At 57.8% G+C, this 25,797-nt stretch overlaps 1 protein-coding gene across 2 annotated transcripts in view; it reads left to right on the forward strand.

Annotated features, from left to right (window-relative positions):
- The first annotated feature begins 8,885 nt into the window (after positions 1-8,885).
- ITGA3 (integrin subunit alpha 3) overlaps positions 8,886-25,797 on the forward strand; it is a 29,833-nt gene continuing 12,921 nt past the window's right edge. Inside the window, exons 1-10 of one of the 2 annotated variants that reach the window (XM_084863409.1) lie at positions 8,886-9,550; positions 16,745-16,872; positions 17,193-17,272; positions 19,447-19,696; positions 21,863-21,949; positions 22,296-22,503; positions 22,944-23,140; positions 24,931-25,019; positions 25,144-25,280; positions 25,443-25,529. In XM_084863409.1, the coding sequence (XP_084719535.1) occupies positions 9,345-9,550; positions 16,745-16,872; positions 17,193-17,272; positions 19,447-19,696; positions 21,863-21,949; positions 22,296-22,503; positions 22,944-23,140; positions 24,931-25,019; positions 25,144-25,280; positions 25,443-25,529 (1,469 nt within the window). In that variant the 5' untranslated portion in view covers positions 8,886-9,344. The remainder of the gene's footprint in view (positions 9,551-16,744; positions 16,873-17,192; positions 17,273-19,446; positions 19,697-21,862; positions 21,950-22,295; positions 22,504-22,943; positions 23,141-24,930; positions 25,020-25,143; positions 25,281-25,442; positions 25,530-25,797) is intronic. The other variant, XM_084863410.1, reaches the window with a different exon arrangement.

Genomic DNA, 25,797 nt, shown 5'->3' on the forward strand with positions numbered 1-25,797 from the left:
GGAGTTGAAGTACAACACAGTTGGGTCACCTGCCCACGGTTACACAGTTAGCAAGTGATGGAGGGAACACGTGAACCGAGGCCATCTGAGTCCATCTTAACAAAGCACTGCCCGCCCATCAACCTTCTCTTTTCACCACGGCTCCTGCTCACTGCTTCCTTCGTACCAAAATATATTTACTGAGCTCTACCATGTGCTTCGCTGAAATAACAAGTTAGCGAGCGGGTAAGAGAATTAATAGAACTGCATTGTTGGGGCTGGAAGGGACCCAAGCGGTGGCGTACATTCCAGGACAACAACTCCATCTGACGGGTGGAAAGGCTCGCTCAGCGACTCCTCCAGGGACACCAGGTGGCAGAGGCCCTATCAGGACCAGGTCTCTCCACCTCCTGCCTGGCAGTTCTGAGCCCATGCCCACCGGCTGCATCTCCATTCCACACGTTCACTAAGAACCTTCTCTGTGCCAGGCCCCTGCCTGGGCTCCGTCTGAGCCAAACAGAACAAGAACCCTGGAGCCCTGCCCTGTCTCTCTCCTCGGGGACAGGGGCTTAGGCCTGGCAAGTTCCTCCTGGCCTTAAAGACACCCCTGGTCCCTCCCCCTCGCAGGGCCATCCTCCGTCTCCAGGGACGGCTCTGTTCCCTCGGAGGGAGCGCTGGGCTGGGAACGGGAGGCGGCCAGCGGCGGCCAGGGGCACAGGGCGGGCCGGGAGGAAGGGCTTTGGGTAGGGTTCATTTCCTGGCACCCTTGTTTGCCGCGTGCCCCTCGCTTCTGGTGGCTGTTTCCGCCCCACCCACAGCCTCCCTGGATGAGTGGGCAGCTGGCCTGGGCCTGGAATTCCCCCGCATCCTCCGTGTGAGCTGCCTGTCCGCTGAGTTCTCTCCCTGGAGCCCAAGAGGCCCGGATGAGAATCCCACTGGCCCACCAGCTGTGTGGCCTCGGGCATGTCGCTTTGCCAGGCTGGGCCTTTGCTTCCTCTGCTGGGGAAGGGGATAACAATGACAGCACAGAATGAAGAATGAAAGACACACTTTACATAAAAGGCCTGGCACAGCGAGGCTCCCAGTATCAACTGTTATCCCTTTTCTCAGTCTAGCTCTTCCCAGTCTCCTCCTCCGGGAGGTTTTCCAGGATGCCCACTCACCCCTGTCTCCCCATTCCTGTGCCGGGCCCCAGTCTGAACCTCAGAGGAGGCTTGTGATGAGGGTGATAGAATAGAATTCCCCGGAGGCTGGCCCCGCCCCCCACCCCCAGAGCTCTTGGGTGTCCATTTCCCCGAGATAGACATGCCCACGTCTGTATCAGCGAACGGGACTGAGGGGAGCCCTCGGCGGGCGAACCTCATCCGTTTTCCCAAGAACCACATTCAATCTGATGCGTAGCCCTGACCTCTGCGCCAAGCAGAGCACTTAGGTGGGAGCTATTGGGAGGGTGGAGAGAGGGGACTGAGCTCGCTTTTCCTGGAAAACAGGGCTCTGGGGGCTCCCTCTGTAGCTGCTGCTCCCCCCCCCCCCCCACTCCAATAAAAAGTAACATTGATCGAGCCATCGCTATGTGCCAGGCACTGTGCCACTTCTCACCTACTCCCACTATGACTCTGTGATTAGGGTGCGATTTCTATCTCGGTTTTTCAGGTAGGGAAACTGAGGTACTGGGCGCACAAGCAACTTTGATGAGCCAATAAGTGCCATCTGGCCAACTGTGGCAAGCACTCTGTCAGAGTGAGAAACAGGGCTACCCTGGAGCAGAAAGCACCTGCCGAGGGACCCAGGGAGCCTGGGAAGGTGGCATCTATACAGCCAGCCGCTCTGTCCTGCTGCCCCGCTGCCCTGGCATCTCCCTGCCCCCTGCGTCCTCAGTGTAGCTGGCTGTGCCCTCCCCGTCAGGAGAGGCAGCGGAGGCGGGCCGCACCTCACTCTGCCTGCCTACTGCGCCTGCCCTGGGCTGCCCAGAGCTGCTCTGCCGCTAAAGGGGGGGCATGCACCCCCTCCAAGCCCGAGCTGACTCCTTTCCTCAGAGGAACCGTGAGGTCCTGGACAAGGTGGGGAAGGGGACCCCCGGAGGGAAAAGGCCAAGCCCTGGGGGCACGTTTGGCAGGACAGTGACCCATCGTGCTGTCAGTCAACTGGAAAGGGCAGACCGTTCTAGACCCCCTGCCCGGCCACCCACCTCCACTAAATCATTCTTTGTCCCCACTCTTCCCTCAGCACCCTTCCCCTGCCCTGCCCTCATGCTACATCTTCCTGAGTCATTCATACCCCAGGGCCCTGGTTTCGTGGGTGAAGCTGTAATTTTCTCCCAGCCCCTCCCATGTGCTACCTGCCAGGCAGGACTGCCTGTGTTTTAATGGGAAGCCTTGAGCGTTGGAGGGTTGGCCAAATTCTCAATTTCATGTGATCCTGGCAGGAAAGAAGGGAGATCTGCTGCCGCCCTTCAGATCAAGTTCCAGCAGGGGGCACTGCCTTGCCCGGCAGAGAGAGGGCAGGTGCCTCCCCGTCTGCCCTGTAATCTATGCCTCAGCTTGAACGCAGGTTTCAAATCAGCAGAAACTGATTGCACTTGCCTTCTGCTCCTGGACACTCAGGGGTGAGGGGCTGGGGGCCGCCAGGATGAGGGGCGAAGGCTGGGAGGAAGCTACAACCTGTGTTACTCAGGGCCCTGGCCCGTCCGTCCGGAGCGGGTGGGGAGGAGGAAGTGAGTCAGTGGGCACGGCGATTCATGCTCAGAACTCTGACTTTCCTTTTCAGCCCACTGAGCCAAGACATTTGTCCCAACAGGATCCCACGGTGGGGGAGGGGACGGGAGCAAGAGGCTATTTATGACACAGAGCTGGCCGTTCCCTCACCTCCACCGAGTCCCCTTCTTTAGAGCCAACTGAACACACAGTGTGCTGGATACACAGTGGTTGAAGACCTACTGTGTGTGAGGGTGCTGGAGATACAGGTGTAATCAACAATGAAATGAGCGTAACTACGGGGTCCCAGTTCTACTCTTTTCCAGCAGGCCTGTGAGTCTGGTATCTTCATGTCCAATTTACAGTGGGGACACTGAGGCAAAGGGAGGCGAAGCGACTTGTACAAGGTCACAGCCCTGGCAGGAGATAATCACACTAGACGCCCAGCTGCAAGTCAGTGCCAGGCCTGGAAGATTGAGGAGGGACTACAGGCAAGGGTGGGGTGGAGTGTGGGTGGTACAGGGTCAGGGGGGAAGGAGGGAAAGTGAAGACTCATGAAAGATTTTGAAGAACCAGTGGGTATTGCTCAGCTGTCATGGCTCAGTGGTTGAATGTCGACCTATGAACCAGGAGGTCATGGTTTAATTCCTGGTCAGGGCACATGCCTGGGTTGTAGGCTCAATCCCCAATCATGCAGGAGGCAGCCAATCAATGATTCTCTCTCATCACTGATGTTTCTATCTCTCTCTCCCTCCTTCTCCCTTCTTCGCTATAAATCAATGGTAGAACGACCAATGGATAGGGGGTGGGGCCAAGAAGCAGCCAGGGGGCTGTGAGGGCTGAACCACTTGCATGAATTTCTTGCATCGGGCATAATTATATATATATATATATATATATATATATGGTATTTTCCAAGTGGACGAGGTGTGTTGGTGGAAACCTGCTAGAGACAAGGTGCTGATTCAGAGGCTGGTCCAGGAGAGTCAGCTGTGGGGACAAGGGCAGATGCTGAGCCTCTTCTGGACACTGAGAGTCTGAGGGGCCTGTGGGTGGCCAGACAAGTGGCTGGCGAGAGTTGAACATCCAGGCTGGAGCCTGGAGGAGCGTGGGCGGGTGTCATCAGCAAGCAGGAGAATGCTAACGTACATGGATAAACATCAGTTCCCTTTCAGGATTCAAATGTACATAACACATTCAGAGACATGTCGTCACGTAGGCAAACACGTGTGAATGCATAAGGGACCATGAGCACAGACACATGTTCCAATCAACTTAACACATAGGAGCATTTCACGGACCACCACACGTGGTCCTCCAGCCCCAGGAGGGTCTCTAGGGAGTTAGTAGGAGGAGGAGGCAGGGAGGAAGCCCCCTGCCCAATTTCCACGTGAGCACAGAACCCTGCCAGCAGAAGGCATCTCCCCCAGGATTGACAAGGCCCTGGGGGCTGGTGACTCAGCTCAGAGGGGGTGATCACACGGCCTCCCAACCTTGAAGGGGCCACCTTGGCATGAGGTAGAGAATGCTGAAGAGCCCACCAGGGTTCTCCTCTCCCAGCCAGGGCAGCAAGGCCATGCCACCGATGGCAGTGAGGGGACCATGGAGAGTGCTGGAGGAACTAGAAAGATGGTGGGGGGAGGGATGGAGAGAGGGGGGAGAAGTAGTGTTGGCTGGCAGGAAAGGTTACTGGTGTTTGGGGCCAGCACCAGGCCCCTCTTTGGGTCACTGCCTATTTATTCTCAGAACCCCTCTGTCCCGTCCACACACACACACACACACACACACACACCATGCCCTGGGCCTTCTCACACTCTCCCTCCTCTGCCCCTCACCCCTTGTCCAAATTATTACAGCAGCCCCTTCCCGCTAGCTCGATCTCTTTTGGCAATGCCAACCTCATGCTGTCGCCAAAATGTTCTAACACCGCCCACTGCCCCCAGGCACCAGCCCTGAGATACAATATAACGTGGGCTTAGCCTCTTTAAATGTGAGAGCTTTCAGAGTGTGAGGCCGTGAGACAACTCCAGCCTCTGGCGCATGCTCTGGTGCGTCTCTGACAGCCCTGGGGGCCCCCAGCTCGGTGCCTGTACGTAGTAGGTGGTCAATGAACGAGGCCGACAGATTCTGAGCCGGGGAAGTTGTCAGGACTAGGCACCTGCCCCACCCACCCCAGGCCCGTAACTGGGTCACTGGAGAAAGGAAATCTGATAAACCCATTCAAGCTCCCCAGCTCCTCCCTCTCCCCTCAGGATTTGCATTTTCAATTCAAGTCGGAGAGAGAGGCCTGCGGGACACACAGGATACCAGTAGAGAAATAACGAAAAATGTCCTCCAGCCCTTTCCTTTCATAGATCCTGGGAAACCGAGGCCCAAGGAAGGAAAGTCACTTGCCAAGATGAGAGGGCAGGAGGTAGCCTGCATTCAGTGCCAGTGGCACCGCAATGCCCCTCCATCTCTATCTGTCCACTCACTGCCTGTGTACATCATGCCCACGCCCTGGCCTTCCTGTGAGGAGGGAGTGAGCAAGTGGTGTGGTCTAGAGTCTCAAGAGACAAGTGGACAAGGAGGAGCGAGATCGGGTGAGGTGGGGGGTAGGGTGGGGTGGGGGGGGACACAGGCAGAGGAAGGCTGGTGTGAACACAGCAAACACTGCATAAGCAAAAGGTGCTTTTATAAAGCTTTGACGTAAGTGTTGCAACTGGAAAACTTCACCCCAAACAAGGCCCCCACTCTTCTGTTTTCTGCACTCAGAGCTCCCTCTTGCCAGTCCCACCCAATACTCCTCCTCCGGGCGCCTCCCCGGCCCTACAGCAGATCCACAGTGGCATGCTGTTGAGGTCACTGCAGAGGTAGATGGACCCCATCAATGTCAGGACGGATGACGCCACACACCTCCCAAGAGGGTAGGACAAGTTTTATTTACGTAAACGAGGTCTCCGGGGGAGCAGGGCTTATATGGCTGGAGACTGGCCTGGGTTTTCACTGTGGCTGGGAGGGAGGTCAGGGTGAGGATTTGTGTGGGAAGAGCAGAGCTTGCACAGTCCAAACCTCCCGTGGCTGCCACAGGAGGGAGTGCAGTCAGGACCCAGGCTTTCCTTGCCTAGGTGTGGGACACAGGGGAAGGAGGCGAGGTGACAGCATCAGAGCCATCAGCAATCAAACATCAAAAACTGTGCCCAGCCCTAGCAGGTTTGGCTCAGCGGATAGAGTGTCAGCCTGAGGACAGAAGGGTCCTGGGTTTGATTCTGGTCAAGGACACATGCCCGGGTTGCAGGCTCAATTCCCAGTGTGGGGCGTGCAGGAGGCAGCCAATCAACGATTCTCTCTCAACACTGACATTTCTATCTCTCTCTCCCTCTCTCTTAGAACTGGACCCAGATGCCTCATCACACATGGTATTCCTGTGCCCGTCTCTCTCTGTGCCTCCATTTCTAGGTGAGTCCCTTCTCCACGGGGAAGAGCTGACGAAGTCCGCTGAGGATGAGATGGGGCCCTGGATGCTCTCCCTGAAACCAGAGCATGCTGGGTGCTCGGCATGAACTCTCCAGCCCACAGGCTCTTCCAGTCAGTCTCCAGGTCTCCCTTCCCAGCCCACCTCCCCCAGATCTAACACTCCCCCACATTCCTCAGCCTGGGCCCTCCCCCTCGCAGGCGCCCTGCTCCCGCTCCCACATTCCCTCTGGACACTCCCCGGGAGTGGAAAAGCTATCTGTCATCCCTTTCCTGCTCCCGGCCCTGGGATCGGACGTGCTGGGCATTCCTGCTGGGGATGGCCAAAGAGATAACGCTGGCACGGAGCCCTTCCGTGGCATCATAGTACTTTCACACAGGCAGGCCCCCTGCCCACACTGCGTGTCCACCTGGCCCCTGAGCTCCCGACCCCGCTGCCTCCTCTCCTCCCGGAACAAGGCGGAGGCCCAGCAGCCATCATAAGAAGAGTGAGATAAGTCCCACTTCCAGCCAAGTCAGCTTCCTGTTTCTTGACGTCCAATATCTCCTAACCCCAGAGGCTCTCGGCCACAGGTGGGCCACAGAGAGAGGCCGAGGGGCTCTGGAACCAATGCTGTCCTCAGGTCAGACAGGGGTGAGTGTCCATTCCCCAAAACCGCGGTGAGCACTGTTATCCCAGCTGCCTTTGTTTAGGCATCGCTGGCTATCTCACCAACATCTGCCTGGAGTTTGTCTCTTAAAGACACAGCTGTGGTCAGCGGCTGCCAGTCCTAGCTGCCCCCCTGGAGTTGCATGATCTTGGACACTTACGTTCCCTTATCAGTCAGATGAGGATGATAATCCCGACTTCACAGGGAGGCCAGGAAGATGACATGAGAGCCTTCGTGTGAAATGACTTTCCTCAGCTGTCAAGTTAGGCTTGAGCCCCTCCCAGACTCTGCATCCAACTCTGTACTCCTAATTCTTCCTTCTTCTCCTTACAGAGGGCTCCAAACTGTACAAGCTTCAGGCCTCACCAAAACTAGATCTGCCCTGAGTATTATACAAACGTTAATTGTTTTTTAAAATATATTTTTATTGATTTTTTACAGAGAGGAAGGGAGAGAGATAGAGAGTTAGAAACATCGATCAGTTGCCTCCAGCACACCACCCACCGGGGATGTGCCCACAACCAAGGTACATGTCCCCGGCCAGAATCGAACCTGGGACTCTTTAGTCTGTAGGCTGACGCTCTATCTACTGAGCCAAACCGGTTTCGGCCAAACGTTAATTATTGGTGGAAGTGGTCAAGAGAGGCTCTGGTGTCCGATAATACAGGATTAAAATCCGAGCTGTGTGGCCTTCACCAAGTTGCTTTATCTCCCAGAGCCTCAGTTTTCTCCTCCTGAATCAGAGACAACCCCTCATCAGTTGTGGCCACCTGATTTCATTTAAAAATATTTGTAAAGCAGAAACCGGTTTGGCTCAGTGGTAGAGCGTCGGTCTGTGGACTGAAAGGTCCCAGGTTCGATTCTGGTCAAGGGCATGTACGTTGGTTGAGGGCACATCCCCGGTAGGGGGTGTGCAGGAGGTAGTTGGTCGATGTTTCTCTCATCGACGTTTCTAGGTCTCTATCTCTCTCCCTTCCTCTGTGTAAAAAAATCAATAAAATATATTTTAAAAATAAACAAATAAATAAATAAATAAAAATATTTGTAAAGCCCTTAGCAAAGTTCTGGGTGCATCAGGACTTAGCACACACTAGTTTTCTTATTATTCTAAATGCTCGGAGATAGCAGTGCCCAACCAAACCTGAAGGTTGTGAGTGCTTTCGAGCTGAGCTCCTGAACCAAAATAACAAAGCTCCCTCGGTTTTGTGCTGCAGTGATGGAAATCTGAGTCAGACTTAATAAAGTGCGCAGTGACCTCTAAAGTTCCCTTTCAGCTGGCTGATTTTTCTGCGGATAACCTCTAGGCCCCGCCCACCTCATGCCAACTGGCACCACCCACCACACACCTGTGGGGGCTGGCATCCCCGCTTCGTCTCCAAACAGCCTGAGCCTGGGTGGGAGACGGGGAACGTGGGGATTCTGCTGGGCTAGTATCCGGAGGCAGGGGCGTGAGAAGTGGGTGCAGGCTGGGTCCAGCTCCCTGGCCACGCAGGGAAGAGAATCATTTCCACATCCATGGGCTTCCGAGGGAGACCAAAAGGCGCAGCCCTCTGGGGGAAAGGCTGACTAGTCGCTAACCACTACGGATGCTGGTGATTTACTACTGCTAACTGTCTGCCTGGCTTTGTTGGGAGACCATGCCCAGCTGGGCTCAGAGTGGATGGGGCGGGTGGGCAAGAGGGGGAAAAAAATCTCCACGAGGACAGCGAAGGGGCTGTGTGCGAGGAAGAACGCCCAGAGACCGCCGGCCGCCTCGCAGGGACGCCCAGCACAGCGGAGGCGCGGCGGCCGGTGCAGCCCGCGGCGCGGAGCTCAGCCCGCCCCGCTCTCCCTCCCGCAGGGCCGGCGGCCGCGGCGGCCGCGCCTGCAACGGCCTTTGCAACCGCAGCCGCCGCCGCCGCAGCAGAGCCGTCAGGACAAATCCCACCCCCAGCCCCGCCCGTGCAATCCATCTGGATCCAAAGGAGACGCTTCTTGGACCAGGGACGGGGAGGGGGAATCCAAGCCTTTGGGGGGCCCGGGACAGGTGTTTGGGGGGAGAGGGCGGAGCCGTCCTGGGGGGATGAGGAGGGCGGGGCGGTGCTGCCCCTTTAAGAGGCGGCGGCGGAGCCCGGACCTTCTCTTTCCCCGGAAGGAGAGGGAGCGCGGCCGGGCGCGCAAGGTGGGGAGGTGCGGCGCTGGGCGTGGGGAGGCGGGGCGCGCGGAAGCACCCCTCCCTCCCGGCCTCCCTGCGGTCTACCGGCGGCCAGCCCAGATCCGTCACCCAGCCGGGATCGAAGTCGACTGTGCGGCCAAGGGGGCGCGGCCGGGACCAGCTGTGGGGCCGGGTGTCCGGGGCGGGGGCGCGGCGAGCAGAGGCAGGGCTGGCCGGAGAGGAGACCCGCGGACCCGGGAGCGCACCTGAGGGCGCGGACGTGAGCGGATGTGCAGCCGATCGGCGCCGCGGGGCTGAAGGACGCGGCGGCGGGCCGAGCTGTGCGGCGGTGCAGCGAGCAGGTGAACGTGTCCCGCACCCCTAGCCCCGCGTCCTCGCGCGCTCCCGCCCGGGCGCCCGCTGCCGCCCGCACCCATGGGACCCAGCCCCCGCCCCGCCAGCCCGGTCCTGCGCCCGGCGCTCTGCGCGCTCGCCCTGATTGTGGCCGCCGGCGGCCGCGTCGCCTCCGCCTTCAACCTGGACACCCGATTCCTGGTGGTGAAGGAGGCCGGGAACCCGGGCAGCCTCTTCGGCTACTCGGTCGCCCTCCACCGGCAGACGGAGCCGCAGCAGCGCAACCTGTGAGTGCGGCCGGCGGGGGGTGGAGTGGGCGAGAGAGGGTGTGTGTGTGTGTGTGTGTGTGTGCGCGTGTGTGTGTGTGTGCAGGGTGCGGATCCGGAGTTGAGTCCTGGCCCACGGGCCTCCGGCTACTGTGAGCAAAGATGAAGGGGTGGGGACCTGGGCAGCCCTCCTGCTGCTGAGATTTGGCGGGAAGTGAAGGGATTAGGCGTGGGATGGGGGTGGGGGGGGGCGGCAGTAATCATTGGCAAGTGCTGACCCAGCCAGAACCTGTCTAGACGCAGCCCCTCAGCCCTTTAAACCTCTCGGGAGAGCAGCATTGGGGTTCCGCTCCCCTGAGTCCCTTCCGTTCAGTGAATTGAGTACCTAGTACACCGCATGCCTCTTGTTCTCCAGCAGTGGGAGCGGGGGGTGGGGGTGGGGGGAGCACTGCAAGATAGATCTCCCTTACCGGTCTCCTGGGGAGGACCTATAGGCACTTGCTTTAAGCTCTCGCCCTTTACACCTCCCATTAAGTCTGCGGCCACACCAGCCACACCCTCTGCAGAGACAGACTGGAGGAGTTCTCAGCCTCCCCGCAGCTGGAGGGTGAGGTGATGAGTCTGGGTGCTTGGAGCTGTCCAGGGCCTCCCTCTGACCCCTTGAGGGCGGGGGAGTAGAAGAGAGAGAGGAGGGGGCTGTCCCGAATCCTGCTTGGTCTCCTGCCCCCTCACCCCTAGGCCAGCAGTGACACGCTCCCCGCAGACATCTTTCCTGCATTCCACAGATTCATGTTGAATCTTTAACCCTGAGCGTGTTTGTTTGGTTTGAAGAGGGAAATGTGTTTTTCTGCTCCTTCTGTTCTCCTTCCCCGCCAGCTGGAAGAAGGAGGGGAAGAGCCAGGCAGAGGGGAGTGAGGGAAGGAGGCGGCATCCAGCCGCTGCGTGCCCCTCCTCCACGCTCACCACACACTCATGCCCTGAGGGGCATGTCCAGGCTTCAGATGTGTCTCCGCCTTAGACTCAGGAGGTCACCGGGCAGTTCGGGAAGAGAACCGCTGGGGGAGGCGAGGCTGTCCCAGGAGGGCTGTCCCGGGAGGGAAGGTGGTTAGGACAGGTCAGGCAGGCCCTGTCACTTTGAGCGGGGGTCACCTACCGGGCCTATGCCCGCTCCCCGCACCCCCCTCGCGTCTGATCCTCTGAGCAAGAAGACGTGGTCATAAAAAGGGTGTGTTGAACCCTCTTCCACCTCTGGCAGAGGCCGATAAACTTGAGGAATGTCAAAGTCCAAAGTTGGCTCCTGCCCTGCTGGCCCAGCCCCTGCCCAGCCTACCTACCTGGACCAGCCTCAATTCCACGGAACTTCTGCAGAGGCTAAGGTCGCCACTGCCTTCGCGGCCCTGCCCCAGCGGCTGCAGTGCGGCCCTGGCCAGTCCTCCATCTTTTGGAGGTCCTACGTGACCATCCACACCAGTTTCTATAATTGGTGCTCGCTCTGCCCCGATCCAGAAAAAGATTTTTCCATGCTAAGGCAGCATCGTGCAAAGAGAAGATCAGAGAAGCATGAGGAAATAACGGGAAGCCGGCGTCAGTAAAGGATTCTGTAACTCCCTCCCCCCCGTTGCTATGTGACCTTCAGCAAGATATGTCCCTTCTCTGGGCCAGTTTTCCCCAAAGAGGCGTCGGGTTGGACCTGGATCTCTGTTGCTCCTTCCTGCCTCTGTGGCCCTAAGAAAAGGCCCCTGTGGAGAGAGAAGAAGCTGCAGAGTTCCACTGCCCTTGGCCTGTCTCTCGCATCTGTCACTAATGCCAGGGCCTTCGTTTCCTCCCATGTCAGGGGGAGGGGAACAACACACCTTCTTTATGGGGTAAGAGTGGGCCTTCCGTGAGATAACGTGTGTCAGATGCTCTGCACACGCCCAGGTGCTGCTGAGGGCTCTTGCCAGGACTCCGATACTCCCGCACTCTCCGTGGACCTCACCCAAGATGGCTGAGCAGAGAAGTGCTACCCCCCCCACCGCCCAGGGGCAGCTAGAGGTGGCAGTGGGCCTGACCCTCAGAAGCAAGTAGTTCTAGATAGACTTCTAGGCCGCTCAGCATCCTCGGTCTTCCCCAGGGCTGGTTCTAGGCCTTGGCTCCTCGCCTCGTCTCACTGGATTCTGCTCCTTGGCCCTTTGGGAGAGCCAGCTGGCCCAGCGGGGCCTCGCTGTAGCCAGCTGTGCAGCCAGATGTGAACAGCTGCCCGAGTGCGCGGCTCAGGGGAACCAGCAGTCAAGCCACGGCCTTCTGTTCCGTGAGCCTCAAGGTCCCTTTGGAAAAGGGAAAGTTCCATGGTCCCGAACAAGCTCTTCGTTGGGGGCTCACAGGAGATCTTCCCGAGGTGCAGAGATCCCCAAAAGCACATGTAAAATCGTGTGTGTTTGTGAGTGTTGTTCTGGGGGTGGGAGCATGGAGAGTGTAGCTTCCATCATATTCTCAAAGAAGGCTTTCTTCCAGAAATGGTTAAAAACCCATCAGCTCCACCTCCGGGCTGGGGTCCCCTGCCCACAACCTAAGAGGCTCACCCCAAGCCAGGCCCCAATTTCTCAGTTGCCGGACCTGAGGGGTGAGGAGTGGAGCGGAGGCTTCTTGCTGAGGTGCGTGAGGTCCCCTGGGGAAGCAGAGGAGCTATTCCTCGGGGAGACGGCCACTGGCTCCCCCGCCCGTGGCACCTGCTCTTCATCGCCTCCTGGGAATGAGTGTCCTGGTCTGGCCTGACCTTGTGGGAGATACCTTCCGGGCCCTCTCTCCCTTTTGCCTTTGCCAGGCAATGAGGGTTTCTGGGAAGCCTGGGTGAGGGTGGCTGGGCCTCCCGGAAGATGAGGTCATCCCTGAGGGAGGCAGGAACCGGGATCACCTGCTGTGCTCTCCTAAAACACGTTTCCCCGGGCAGAGCGGCCACCTGGCCGCCGCCAAGGCCCGTGCCAAAGGAAAGGGGCGAACAGCTGCTGCTGCAGGCAGGAGGCTGCATGGGTCCCCGCGTCCTCTCCTCTGGCTCTCCCCACTGACCGGCCAGGCCCGGGAGCTTTCCACTGGGCGGGAGGCAGGGGAGGCCGGTTCTGTAGAAAGAGAAAGGGGCTCGGTCAGAGCTACACAAAGGGGAAAGAGGAATTGAGGTTAGACGACATGAAGAATGCCCTAAGGGATCAAATAGGAAAAAAGCACTGAGGAGCGAGGGAGAGGGAGAAGCAGTGAGAAGACCGGCCTTGTTCCTTTTCATCCGAGGCTTGGGCCAAGGGCCCCTTCTCCCGTCCTCCCTCATTCTATCCCTTCCTCCCGCCTGTTGCTCTGGCTCTAGGGCTGAGTCACCAGAGAGGAGAGGGCGCCGGCTGGGCAGCATGAGAAGGAAGGGGAGGACAGAGCGGGCTGCCGTCTCAGCCTCCACAGGAGTGGCCTCTGGGAGATGGCTAATTCCGGCAGCAGGGTTGGCACAGAGCTGGGATCCAGGCATCTGAAAACTGCTGCCACCCCACTCTGGGCTCAGAGCTGGGGCAGCCCCCTCCCCAGCCAGCTTCTAGCCCTGAGGTGGGGGCCCCTTACCCTGAGCGCTGGACCCTCTGGCCCTCTCCGGGTTAATCCAAATCTTCCCACTGGAGCCACCCCAGCGCCCCCCTGAGGGGAGGGGCCTGTTTCTCTGAGCATCACCCCACACTCCAGTATCCCAGGGGGGCCTTCTTCTCTTTGGGGTGAGCCAGCCTGGTGCTCTGACACCCCTGGGCCTCATACCCCAGTCCCCTCCCATTCTACTGCTTTCTACTTGGCTGTTCCATTAGCCTTGAGCTGTCAGAGTGAGAGGCAGGGGTGAGGAAGTGCTTTTCCGGAACTTGGGGCCCAAGGGGGCTCCCCAGGGGCCAGGAGGGGCTGTCTGGGTGAGGAGGCAGCTCTTTGAAAGCCTTTAAGAGGTCATCTTACTCATTCCTCTACCTCCCGAGGGGCTCCCTGCCCACCACCCCCAGCCCAGACTCCAAGAGAGGTTTGGTCTGATCTCTCCTCTTGCTCCAGGGGCTGGGCAAAGCCTCCCTCCTAGCCTCCTTCCTTCTGACTGCTGCTGGGAGGGAGCTCCGTGGTGGTCTAAGAAGGGGTCAGCTTTTGGATTCACTCTGCTGCCCGTTGTTGGACCTGGTCCAACAGCGGGCAGCAGAGTGCTTATTTGCATATTAATTTGTACTACATTTGCATGTCAGTAAGGTCTCTCCCCCCTCTGGGTTCTCCCACATCTGGCTGTGGCTGGAGGCAGCTGGATCTGACCCTCTGTGCCCCACCTTCCTCCATCCACTCGCAGTCCTCTGACTGTAGACCCATTGGATCCTGGGCTGGGAGCCAGAGGGCCTTAAAGGGCCTCTGAACAGGCCAAGTGGGAGCTAAAAATACTCCCAGGGGTGGGAGTGGAGGCTCCCTATGGAATCTCTGGGGAGGGAGGGGCTTGGGATGTGGGCCGGCATTGCCCTACCGTTCCTCACTAGACACAAGACTGGTTGGGGCAAGGCCGGGGAGGGTATAGATGGTAAGGGGATTTATTTCTTTTTTTAAAAAAGTATATTTTATTAATTGTTTATAGAGAGAAAGGGAGAGGGATAGAAAGTTAGAAACATCGATGAGAGAGAAACATGGATCAGCTGCCTCCTGCACACCCCCTACTGGGGATGTGCCTGCAACCAAGGTACATGCCCTTGACCGGAATCAAACCTGGGACCCTTGAGTCTGCAGACCGACGCTCTATCCACTGATAGAGCAGCTCAAACCGGTTAGGGCAAGGGGATTTATTTCAATTCAGTTGCTTTTGTACCGAGCTCTGCCTGCTTGGTTCCGCAGGAGGCTCAGAGGAGGGTCCCTCTGCTCGTCCCCTCAGACATCTTGGGCAAGCAGCAATAGGAGCAGCAACATTGCAAGGGGTCCATTGCATTGCAGTCCTGGGAGGCAACCTGGCCTCCTCTCGCCCGCTGAGGCCTGGGCCCACCCCCTCAGGGTCACTGTAGCAAGACCCCCGCCTCCACCAGCCCACGCTGAGCTCCCACCTGGAATGGCTCCAGCTGCCAGGCCCCACCCCCGCCTTCGTGGTGGCCTGGCCTCCTTAGGCATTGGAAGCGCTGCCGTGCCCCATGCTCTGCTCCCTCTAAATAACCGGACTCATCTGCTGTTGGTCCTCCGCTCCAGGCTCCCTAACCTGGTGGAACGGAAACTCTGGGTACCTGGGGCGTGCTGGGGCCAGGCCTGGGGTCTCAGTAACAGAATGATAGTGCTCACCTCGACCATGCTTCATAGTCAGAAAGTCCCTTCAGAGAGAGAATCCGTTTGTCCCCCCAACAGCCCTGGAGAGTGGCGGGACAGCTGCTGCCCCCATGTCACAGACCAGGCGCTCAAGGCTCAGAAAGGGAAAGGAAATGGCCCCTTTAGCAGAACAAATCTTACAGCCGGACCCTTAGGCTCCCGAGCTGGAAAGTTCCTTTCGAAAGGCTTCCCTTCCTCTCTCACCTGGCAGGCTCCCGAGTGGGGGGGGTGTCCATAGGTAGTCAGGCATCGACTCACCAGGCACCCTCCTGAGCTTAGGCAGAGGGTGACTCACTGGGCCTGGCTGCCATGCCGGCCCCCTGCCAGCCTTTCTGCCTGGCACTGCCTAACCCTTCCCCGGGGGTAAGGGCTGAGCTGAGGTGTAAGGTGTAGGCAGGGGCCCCACCCCCTTCCCAGCACCTCCAGGCCGTGCATTCCTGACACCCAGTGGGCAGAGGCACCCAAGTCCTGGCATGCCTAGGCCCCGCCCTGCCCATTCCCTGAAACCTTCACTCACAGGTTCCAGGGAAGAGCTGCAGGCGGGCTATGGCTCGGCACTTCCAGACTCTGGCAAGAGGCCCAGCGCCTGAGTTCTGAGCTGGGAGCCTCCGGGTGCTGGTATTGTGGGGGCCCCGCGGAGGGGCTCCTAGGAGGTGCCTGCCACCCAGGAGGCTGGGTCCATCAGAATCCAAGAGGCGGTTCTGGCAGAAGGTCCAGAGGCTGCAGAGAGATGGTGCGGGGAGAGGAAGGAGTGGTAGAACTGGGTTCTCAAACTGGGTCCACAATATTTGTGGTACATGTCACACCTGCGGGTTTCCATTTCATATTCAACTCAGGTGGTCTGGGATGGGCTGAGGAATTTGCCTTTTGAGCACAAATCCCAGGGGCTTCTGATGCTGGTGGTCCAAGGACTCTTGAGATATAATTCCGAGGCGAATCCCCTGCCTTCTGTCCTCTGGTCCCCTCTGTGGTAGGGATGGGTGGCTGGGACCCTACGCATCCTCGTGGGAACTTGTAGTCAATGCCCTTACAGATGGGCAGGCTGGGGACAAGGGGCTAGTCCTTCTCACCCGTGCCCACTCGCATTCCCACTTTCCAACAACACTGCCCTGGGGACAGAATGTCCAACATGTCAAGTACCCAGTCCCACCCAATGCCCGTGTGCCTGTCTTCAGGTGGCAGTGGGGGTGGGGGTGTAAACATGGCTCGGATTCCTTAGGTCCACTCCTCCTAGACCTAAGTCCTCAGATGGCTTAGAGTGGAAGGACCCAGGGTCCCAACCGCTGACCCCATCCCTCTTACACCTTCTCTCCCAGGTCCTCCTGGAAGGAGAGCCCTGCGTCAGGATTCCTCCAGACTTGCCCTCTTTCAGTCTGCCTTCATCTCAGAGGCCACAGCATTCCTTCCAAAACCCAGCTCTGACCTTGCTCAACATCCCTCCCCGGCTCCCCAAGGCCCTTGTCTGCACCCTGCACTCTGTCTCTCCCCGGGTTCCTGGATTCCAGCGGTGCCAGGACCCTGCAGATACCTGAGTCATCCTGCTTGCTCATGCTTCCTGGCCCCGGGCACACGCCACACATATGTCTGAGTGCCCTTCCTCCCCGCCCTCACCTGGCGGCCTGGTCAACATTCTCAGACTCAGACCAGGTCCCTCTTCCCTAGCTGCCCCTCGTGCAGAATCGGGGCTGGTTTGCCCCCTGCTTTCCCCTGCAGAAGTCTGCTTCCTGCCTGCCTTGTCCTCCGGGCATGCTCCTGGAGGTCAGGGGGCTGGGACCCATTTATCTCCTGACCCCAGGGCCTGGCACACAGCCTGGCAGAGCAGATGCTCAGTAAACGCATGTTCAACAGCAAGCTGTGTGAAGTGGCTTTTGGGGAGGCTGAGCTCAGACCCCCTACCTCCTTGCCCCACAGGCTCCTGGTTGGTGCTCCCCGTGACCTCGCCGTGTCTGATCGCTCTACCAACCGGACCGGTGCTGTGTACCTGTGCCCACTCAGTGCTCACAAGAATGACTGTGAGAGGATGGACATCACAGAGAAAAGTGAGGGGAAAGGGCTGGGGGTCAGTGCTGGGCCAGGAGCCTGGTGGAGAGGGTAGCAAAGAGAGAAATGACCCGGAGGAGATGAAGGCTCCCCTGGGCAGTTTCTAGTCACTTCTAGTCCCGCTGGGAAGAGGGAGTCTTAGAGGAGGGTGGAACCATATGGGATTTGTGGAGCTCAGACTGTGGGGGGCTGGAGGAGGGAGGAGGGACAGCTGCCCTGCTGGAGTGGAGGATCCGAGAGGGACCGACCCCTCCCTCTGGACGTTCTGGGCACTGGGAGGATGGGGTGCCCTGACCCATGATCCCTCCCATGCCTATAGGTAACCCTGGCCATCACAAAATTGAGGACATGTGGCTTGGGGTGACTGTGGCCAGCCAGGGCCCTGCAGGCAGAGTCCTGGTAAGTAGACACTCAAGTCGGTTGCCCCCATTCAGCCCTCTCCTTCATCTCCTCCTAGCTGTGGAGAAATCAGAGGACAGAGGGGGTCTTTGGTGCATGAGCTGGGGCTTTGCAAATGACTAGTCTATGGCTCTCTGTGTCTCAACCCTGCACTTTCGGGCGGGGGGTGGGGGTGGGGAGAGGGTCCTGGCACTCTCCCAAGAGCCAGCATGGCCTGGGTCCTGTCTGAATCACACTTCCTCCCTGCCCCTCCCCTGCTACCCCCTGGGTGGCTCACCCTTCGTGGGAACAGCTATAGGAACAGCAGAGAGAAAAGGGCAGATAGGCCCTCGGGCCATATGGCCTGGTCTTTTTCCTTCCCCAGAGACTGGCTGGCTGTCAGGAGAGAGACAATCCTGCTGACGCCAGCTCACTTGGTTTGGGTCTGAGGGCCTGCTCCCTTATCAGTTGTCACTTCCTGCCCCATTCTTTTTCTTTTTTTTAAATATATTTTTATTGATTTCAGAGAGGAAGGGAGAGAGATAGAAACATCAATGCATTCCCCGCACTGGGGATGGAGCCCAAGACCAGGGCATTTGCCCTGACTGGGAATCTAACCGTGACCTCCTGGTTCCGAAGGATCCTCCATGCTCAACCACTGAGCCATGCCAGCTGGGCATCCTGCCCACATTCTTCAGCGCTGGCCCCTGGGGCTCTCAATTTCTGAATCTCACAGAGAGATTTTTAAAGCCGATACAAAAAATTTACATACAGCAAAATGTACAGATTGTAAGTTTCATTGAGTTTTGAAAATTATGCACCTGTGTTACCAACATCCGTTAACAAAATCGAGTATTTTCAGCATTCTAGAAAGCGTGCCCGCTTTCCGTCAGTCATCACCTCCATCCCTGTCACTGCTGTGCCCTTCACATTTGAACACTGTTTTAAGCTCCGGGCTTGCATCACTTCACTCAAACACCTTTATGTTAGACCTCTGTCATGACCGTGTGGGGCTGGGACCCCCTTAAGGCAGTTTAGATTTTGGGTGCTTCCGTATTGTCTGCTCACCCATCTATCTGTTCCTTCAACAAGTTTTTATTTTTATTTTTTTATATTTATTGATTTTTTACAGAGAGGAAGGGAGAGGGAGAGGAACAGAGAGTTAGAAACATCGATGAGAGAGAAACATCGATTCAGCTGCCTCCTGCACACTCCCCACTGGGGATGTGCCCGCAACCAAGGTACATGCCCTTGACTGGAATCGAACCTGGGACCCTTCAGTCCGCAGGTCGACTCTTTATCCACTAGGCCAAACCGGTTAGGGCCTTCAACAAGTTGTTAGTGAGCACCTACTATGTGCCATGCTCTGTGCCAGCACCAGGGACTTAGTGGTGGCAGGTCAGGCTGGGCCAGTGGGAGTGACGCTCACGGCGGGAAGGGACACAGAAAGTAAGCCAACGCGAAGGAGGCTGGTGCTGGATGTCTGCCTGGCCCCTGGCGGCTGGACACGCGTCCCGTTCTGATTGATTTGCCCCAGAACTATTTATCGAGCGTGTGCTGGGAGAGGCTACGGGAGAGGCCGTGCAGCCTAGCTCGTAACCGCTTAGACTGCAGAGCCGGTCAGCCTCTCCCGAGGTGTGAGAGCCTAAACAGAGACCTCCTCTCCGAGCCTCTGAAATGGAGGAAGGAAGCGTCCCTTCTCCATCGCGTTGTTGGGAGGCTTAAAAGGCTTCGTGTGTGAGGAGATTAGAATTGTGTCTGGCATGCAGCAAGCGCTCGGCTGTAGCTGCTGCCGCTGCTGTTGTTGTTAGCTGTCCTCTCGTTAAGAGGGCAGGGTCATCTGGGGACAGCGGAGAAGCAAGCTCCTTAATCTGCTGGCGATCTAGCTCCCTGAAGACCTGAGCGCTTGAACCCGCATTCCTTCATTCTTCCCCCTTTCCCTTTTGCCAGAATCTCTGAGCCGCTCTCAAAGCCAGTGCCTTCTGGCCTTCCAAAGAGCGTTTCCCACCTTCAGAGCAGGTTTCTGCATTCCGGAAAGGAGACGCAGGTGCAGGCCTCCCTGCGGGGAGAGAAAGAAAAGTGAGGAGCCCCCTTTCAGCTCCTCTCCCGCCAAACCAGGGGCGCACAGGACCCAGGGACCGCTGGCCCCGGGTCCCTGCTGCGGGCTCAGCCGTGTGCTGGGGTGGGGTCCCCAGGTCTGTGCCCACCGCTACACCCAGGTGCTGTGGTCGGGGGCGGAGGAGCAGTGGCGCATGGTGGGCAAGTGCTACGTGCGGGGCAACAACCTCAAGCTGGACCACACGGACGACTGGCAGACCTACCACAACGAGATGTGCAACAGCAACACGGACTACCTGGAGACGGGCATGTGCCAGCTGGGCACCAGCGGCGGCTTCACCAAGAACACGGTGTACTTCGGAGCTCCCGGTGCCTACAACTGGAAAGGTGAGGAGCCGAGACCACCCGCCCCAGGTGGGCCACTGGGACAGCTGTTCGAGACCCTCTGCACTGGGGGGCGGAGGAGACAGACCCCCTTTGCCAGGTTCAGCAGCCACCACAAGCCCTGCTGTTTGAAAGCACTTACTATGTGCCAGAGGCTTTCCACATATTATCTTAATTAACCTTCAGAGAGTCTAGGAGGCAAGTATTATTGTACCCATTTCCCAGAAAACTGAGCCTCAGAGAAGTGGAAGTGAATTGCTCAAGCCGACAGTGAGCTTGAAAAAAATCTGAATTAGAATGCAGGTCCATCGGAGTCTAGCGTAACTATTTAAAAACTGATTTAAAAAAACACTCCATGCGCCCTGACCAGTTTGGCTCAGTGGATAGAGCGTAGGCCTACCGACCAAAGGGTCCTGGGTTCGGTTCCAGTCGAGGGCATGTACCTTGGTTGCAGGAGGCAGCTGATTGATGTTTCTCATCATTGATGTTTCTCTCTCTCTCTCCCTCTCCCTTCCTCTCTGAAATCAATAAAAATATATTTTTTAAAAAAATAAACACAACATGCTCCTGGTGAAACTACTAAATGGTACAGTAGGATTTGGTAAAATAAAAAGTGCCCCTTCTCTCATCCCTGCCGTCACCCACCTTCCTTTTCCCATTTCCCAGTGTACACTCCATCTTGTGGACCCTCCAGACTTATTTTAGAATAGAGAGGTACCTTTAGTGCGCACTCAAACAGAATAACACTGAACAGGCTGTTCTACTACTTTATCTGTTCACTTTTCAGTAAACTGTGGGCATTTTTTTCATGTCAAGACATATAGGTCAATCTATTGGGGGCTGCAGAGTATTTCCCTGTACCAAGACCCATACCTGTAACTCCCAGGGCACACACGCCTGACGGCCCACACCCCCGGCCTCTGCTTTTCTCCGCCACACAGGCTGTAGCCGCAGCGACCCATCTCCTGTCACTGTTCCCTATTGTTGTAGAACCAACAGGCAGAGGGAGCCCAGAACCTCGGCCCCTGGCCCGGGTCTTAGTCACAGCTCTGTGCTCACCTGAACTGAGGGCTCTCTCTGCTCGCTCCTGTGGTCCTGCCTCCCCCTCCCCCCGGTCCTTTAAATCTTGGTGGAGCGGCAGGTACTCTCAGCAGTAGCCCCAGGGTGCAGGGGCCAAGTGGGTAGCCCCAGTTTGGGGGCAAGACTGGGAGAAAATAATGGCATGAAGCTGGCATCAGTATCCAGAGTGGGGCAAGTGTCATCTAGTCTCCACGAGCCTGGATGACCAGATTCAGTCATGTCCCTGCAACTAGCTCCTCATCCCTAAGCCTCACTCTTCTCATCTGCAAAATGGGGGGAGGGGGGCGTCGTCATTCTTTTTTGCTGTTGTTGTTAATCCTCACCGAGGATTATTTTCTCCATGGTTTTTAGAGAGTGGAGGGGAGATGGAGAGAAAGACACAAACATGACTGAACTGGTCATCCAGGCTCGTGGAGACTAGATGACACTCCCCCCGCTCTGGACACTGAAGCCAGCTTCATGCCATTATCTCCTCCTAGTCTTGCCCCCAATCTGGGGCTGCCCACCTGGCCCTGCACCCTGGGGCTACTGCTGAGAGTACTTGCATCAATGCGAGAGACTTCGGTTGGTTGCCTCCTGCATGCACCCCAACCAAGGCCAGGGATCGAGCCTGCAACCAAGGTATGTGCCTTCACTGGAAGCAAACCCGGGACCTTCAGTCCATGGGGCGATGCTCTATCCACTGAGCCAAACCAGCTAGGGCTACTTTTATTTTAATATGTTTTTACTGATTTCAGAGAGATGAAGGGCGAGGGAGAGAAAGATACAAACATCAATGAGAGAGAATCATTGATCGGCTGCCTCCTGTACGCCCCCTACTACTGGAGATCAAGCCCGAAACCCAGGCATGCGCCCTGACTGGGAATCCAACCCTGATCTCCTAGTTCATAGGTCAGTGCTCAACCACTGAGCTCCACCAGCCTGGCTACTTCACAGAATTGTTCAAATAAAGAGGAAGTGGTTTGCCCCTGGCAAAGTATGCACAAATACTTTAAGAGGTTACAGTTATCCTTCTCTGGGGAGGGAGCCTGGACACGGTGGAGGGAAGAGGTGGTGACTTACACTCCCTCTCCCCAAATCCTTCGGAAGGAAACAGCTACATGATTCAGCGGAAGGAGTGGGATTTATCCGAATACAGTTATAAGGATGAGGAGGACCAAGGAAACCTCTATATTGGTGAGTCCAGGCGTGGTGGCCCAATGGGTGGAGGGGGGGCAGGGGCTCCATCCCTGGCACGCTGGCCCTCTCACCTTTGGTGCCTGGTGGAAGGGTGAGGCCAGGGTTCAGATGTAACTAGTGGCATTTAGTTCAATTAGTGCTTATTGAGCGCCAAGATGCAAAGTCCCTACCCTCATGGGGCTCACCATCCGATGCACAGACAGGACTGGGGGTGGGCATCCAGAAACCACTTTCTTGCCCAACTTAGAATAGAAGACAATGGGGGGTGACCTCCGCGGTACATCCCGAGGAGAAGGCCACAGGGTTCACTGGGGCCTTGACTGACCACCTTCCCCCATCCCAGGGTACACGGTGCAGGTGGGCAGTGCCATCCTGCACCCTACAAACATCACCATTGTGACGGGTGCCCCGCGGCACCGACATATGGGTGCTGTCTTCTTGCTGAGCCAGGAGGTAGGCGGCGACCTGCGGAGGAGGCAGGTGCTGGAGGGCACACAGGTGGGCTCCTATTTTGGCAGCGCCATTGCCCTGGCAGACCTGAACAATGATGGGTGAGAGTCCAGGGACGTTCTCTGGGGCCAGGGAGAATGGTGAGGGGAGCAGGCTTGCCAAGGCAGAGAAGGGGAGGCTTGCGTTGGTTTGCATGCAGTTGCAGGGATTTGCACATTAATCTTGTCTATTGATTTGCAATCAGACTTTACGGGATTCTAGGCATTTGTGTGTCACCTGCTTCTCCTTGTCTATGCCAGTCATTTCCCTGGCTCCGGTGCACGTGGGCTGTTTGGGTGTGATCTGTGCACGCATGTCTTCCTCGCATGTGCTTTCTATTTAGATGGGCTCACGTTGGCATTTCCTTGGCTTTCCCACCACGCACGGCCAGGGATGCCATTCTCACAGCCATGTGCTCTGGCACGGTTATGCCTGCTACACCACAGTTACGCTGCATCCTGATGGCTGGCCTCACGCTCCCATGTCCTTCTCTTCTGTGCAGGTGGCAGGACCTCCTGGTGGGTGCCCCCTACTACTTTGAGCAGAAGGAAGAGATAGGGGGCGCCGTCTATGTCTTCATGAACCAGGCAGGCACCTCCTTCCCTGCCCAGCCCTCCCTCCTCCTTCACGGCCCCAGCGGCTCCGCCTTCGGCTTCTCCGTGGCCAGCATTGGTGACATCAACCAGGATGGATTCCAAGGTATGAGCCAGCACCCCTGCCCCAGTGCCCCCGCGGACTGAGTGCCAGCGCATACCAAGCTTGGCAGGGCCCGAAGAGGGGAGGAGGTGGGGCCCAGGCCTGGGGAGCTTACAGCAGCGCTGGAGACGGGGTGGGGAGAGGGAGCCACCACAGGCGAGGAGCGAACATACGGCTGGGCATCAAAGGCTGGGCTGAGGGTGCGGCGTGGCAGGGAGCAGAGGGGCACAAGAGGAGATAGGACACGTGCCCGAGGTACCCAGATCCAGCAGGTGTGGGGTGTTCATTCCAGAGCCGAGGCTAGAGAGAGAGTGTGGGGGCGAGCTTACAGCAGCGCTGGAGACGGGGTGGGGAGAGGGAGCCACCACAGGCGAGGAGCGAACATACGGCTGGGCATCAAAGGCTGGGCTGAGGGTGCGGCGTGGCAGGGAGCAGAGGGGCACAAGAGGAGATAGGACACGTGCCCGAGGTACCCAGATCCAGCAGGTGTGGGGTGTTCATTCCAGAGCCGAGGCTAGAGAGAGAGTGTGGGGGCGAGGTGGATGTTGTTGAAAGCCAGGCTTTCTATGTGGATCATGTTAGAGGGGTGCCCAGACAAGGTCTGGGGGCAGGGATGGGATCGGATAGCTTGGTGCCCTGGTACCTTGAATGATCATTCTGGAAGGAGATGTGGGACCGATGGGTGTTAAAATCAGGAATGCAGTGCCTCAGGAGGGGGCGTTAAGAGCTAGGAAAAGGCAGGAGCCCCGGATATAAAGGATGTCACCACAACTCTGCAGCACGTAGGGACCCATCAGACCTGGCTGGTGGCCTGGTTGCCATGGGAGCACCTGGCGCATCTGGAAGCCATTTCTCTGGCATCCTCGGTTTCCCAGAACATAACTAAGAACCAAAGGAGCCGCCAGAGAGCCCGGACCGGTGACAGCGAGTTTGGCTGATGCAGCCCAGAGCACAGACTGGTGCAGGAGTCACCGGTTTCCACTTAGGACCCACTTACTCGTCCTCCACATACTTTGCTAACAAGCTTGGCATTCTGTTTGCTTAGGCCTTATCAGATCAAAAGCAGCAAACTCAGGGTTGAGTCAAGTTTAAGAAGCTGAAACAGTTGGGGTTGATGCAGGGGAAATCATGGTTGGAATGTTACAAGTCTGGACACTTGAACATTTAACACTGTAGCGCTGTGGTTCAGGTCCCAGCCCCTCCCCTCCCCGGTGCTAGAGAGACATGGCCTCCGGGATCATAGAAAACAGGGATAGAGAGTGCCCAATGGGGAAACTGAGGCGGAGAGCAAAAGGGGTTGCCTGAAGTTGTGGCCCAGCCAGTCTTATTCAGGGTCCCGAGTTCCAGATCTCCTTTTTTTTTTTTTTTTAAACCCCGGCTTGTGTGACCCTGTGGGTAAATGACATTAGGAGAAGCAGGTGTCTGGAGGGGAGGCTGGTGGGGGAGATGGAAGGCACTGTAATGAGGGCAGATGAACAGCAGCCACTGGCTGGAGTTGGGAGGGTGGGCCTTCCTGAGATACTAACTAGCTGTCTGAGACACTAACTAGCTGTTTGAGTGGGTAAGTCACTTCCCTCTCCTGGACCTCCTTTCCCACCTATGCAAGGAGGCAGCTGGGTGCCCGTCGGTCCCAGCTTTCATCCTGAGCCACAGAGGTCTGTGTCCCGGTGATTTCAGGACTGCCTGGCAGGGTGAGGTCAAGGCCATGCTGGGCTCTGTGTCTGGAGCACAGGGTTGGGGGGATAGGGGGCCCACAGTCCCCGGGGTGGCCTCACTCTGCCTCTCTTCCGCAGACATCGCTGTGGGAGCGCCATTCGAGGGCTTGGGCGCGGTGTACATCTACCACAGCAGCTCCAGGGGTCTCCGCCAGCAGCCCCAGCAGGTACCAATAGACAGGGATGGGGCCTTCCCTCCTTTGGCTCACCCACCCCCTTCTTATCCCCACTGGGCCCCCCTCCCCAGACCCTACCCTAGAGCTTGTCTTCAGCGCCTCCCCCTGCCCCCAGGTGATCCACGGAGAGCAGCTGGGACTCCCCGGCTTGGCCTCCTTCGGCTACTCCCTGAGTGGGAAGATGGACGTGGACGAGAACTTCTACCCGGACCTGCTCGTGGGGAGCCTGTCAGACCGCGTCGTGCTGCTGCGGTGAGCCAAGGCGACCGTGAATGGGGGCTTCTCCCCTCAGCCCCGCCTGCAGGGAGCCCTGGCTCCGGCCGGCTTCACCACCGGGCCCCCCGAGCCCGAGCCCCAGCCCGGCCTGGCCCGAGGCAGGCAGGGGGTGCTGATCGAGGCATGTTCTCTCTGCAGGGCCAGGCCTGTCATCAACATCCTCCACAGGACCCTGGTGGCCAGGCCGTCCGTGCTGGACCCCGCGCTCTGCACAGCCACCTCCTGGTGAGACTCAGTCCCTGCTCTGCCCACCATCCCTCCTTACGGATGGGCAACCAGGAGGGCTCCCAACTCCCTCTCCCCCAGCAACTCCTGATATCCCACCAGTAGGGGGTTGATTCTTGGGGTAAGCATTGCCCAGCCTACCCAACCTCATTAAAAAGCAAAATTCCTCGCGTTGGGGTGGGGAGCAGTAGGCATGGGGGTGAGCAGTGGGAGCTCTGGACTGCCTGCTTCAAGTTCCAGCTGTGCCCACTGCAGTGCTAGAGGGTGG

Source organism: Pipistrellus hanaki (assembly GCF_964339955.1).
Source record: "Pipistrellus hanaki genome assembly, chromosome: 16".
NCBI classification, from domain to species: domain Eukaryota; kingdom Metazoa; phylum Chordata; class Mammalia; order Chiroptera; family Vespertilionidae; genus Pipistrellus; species Pipistrellus hanaki.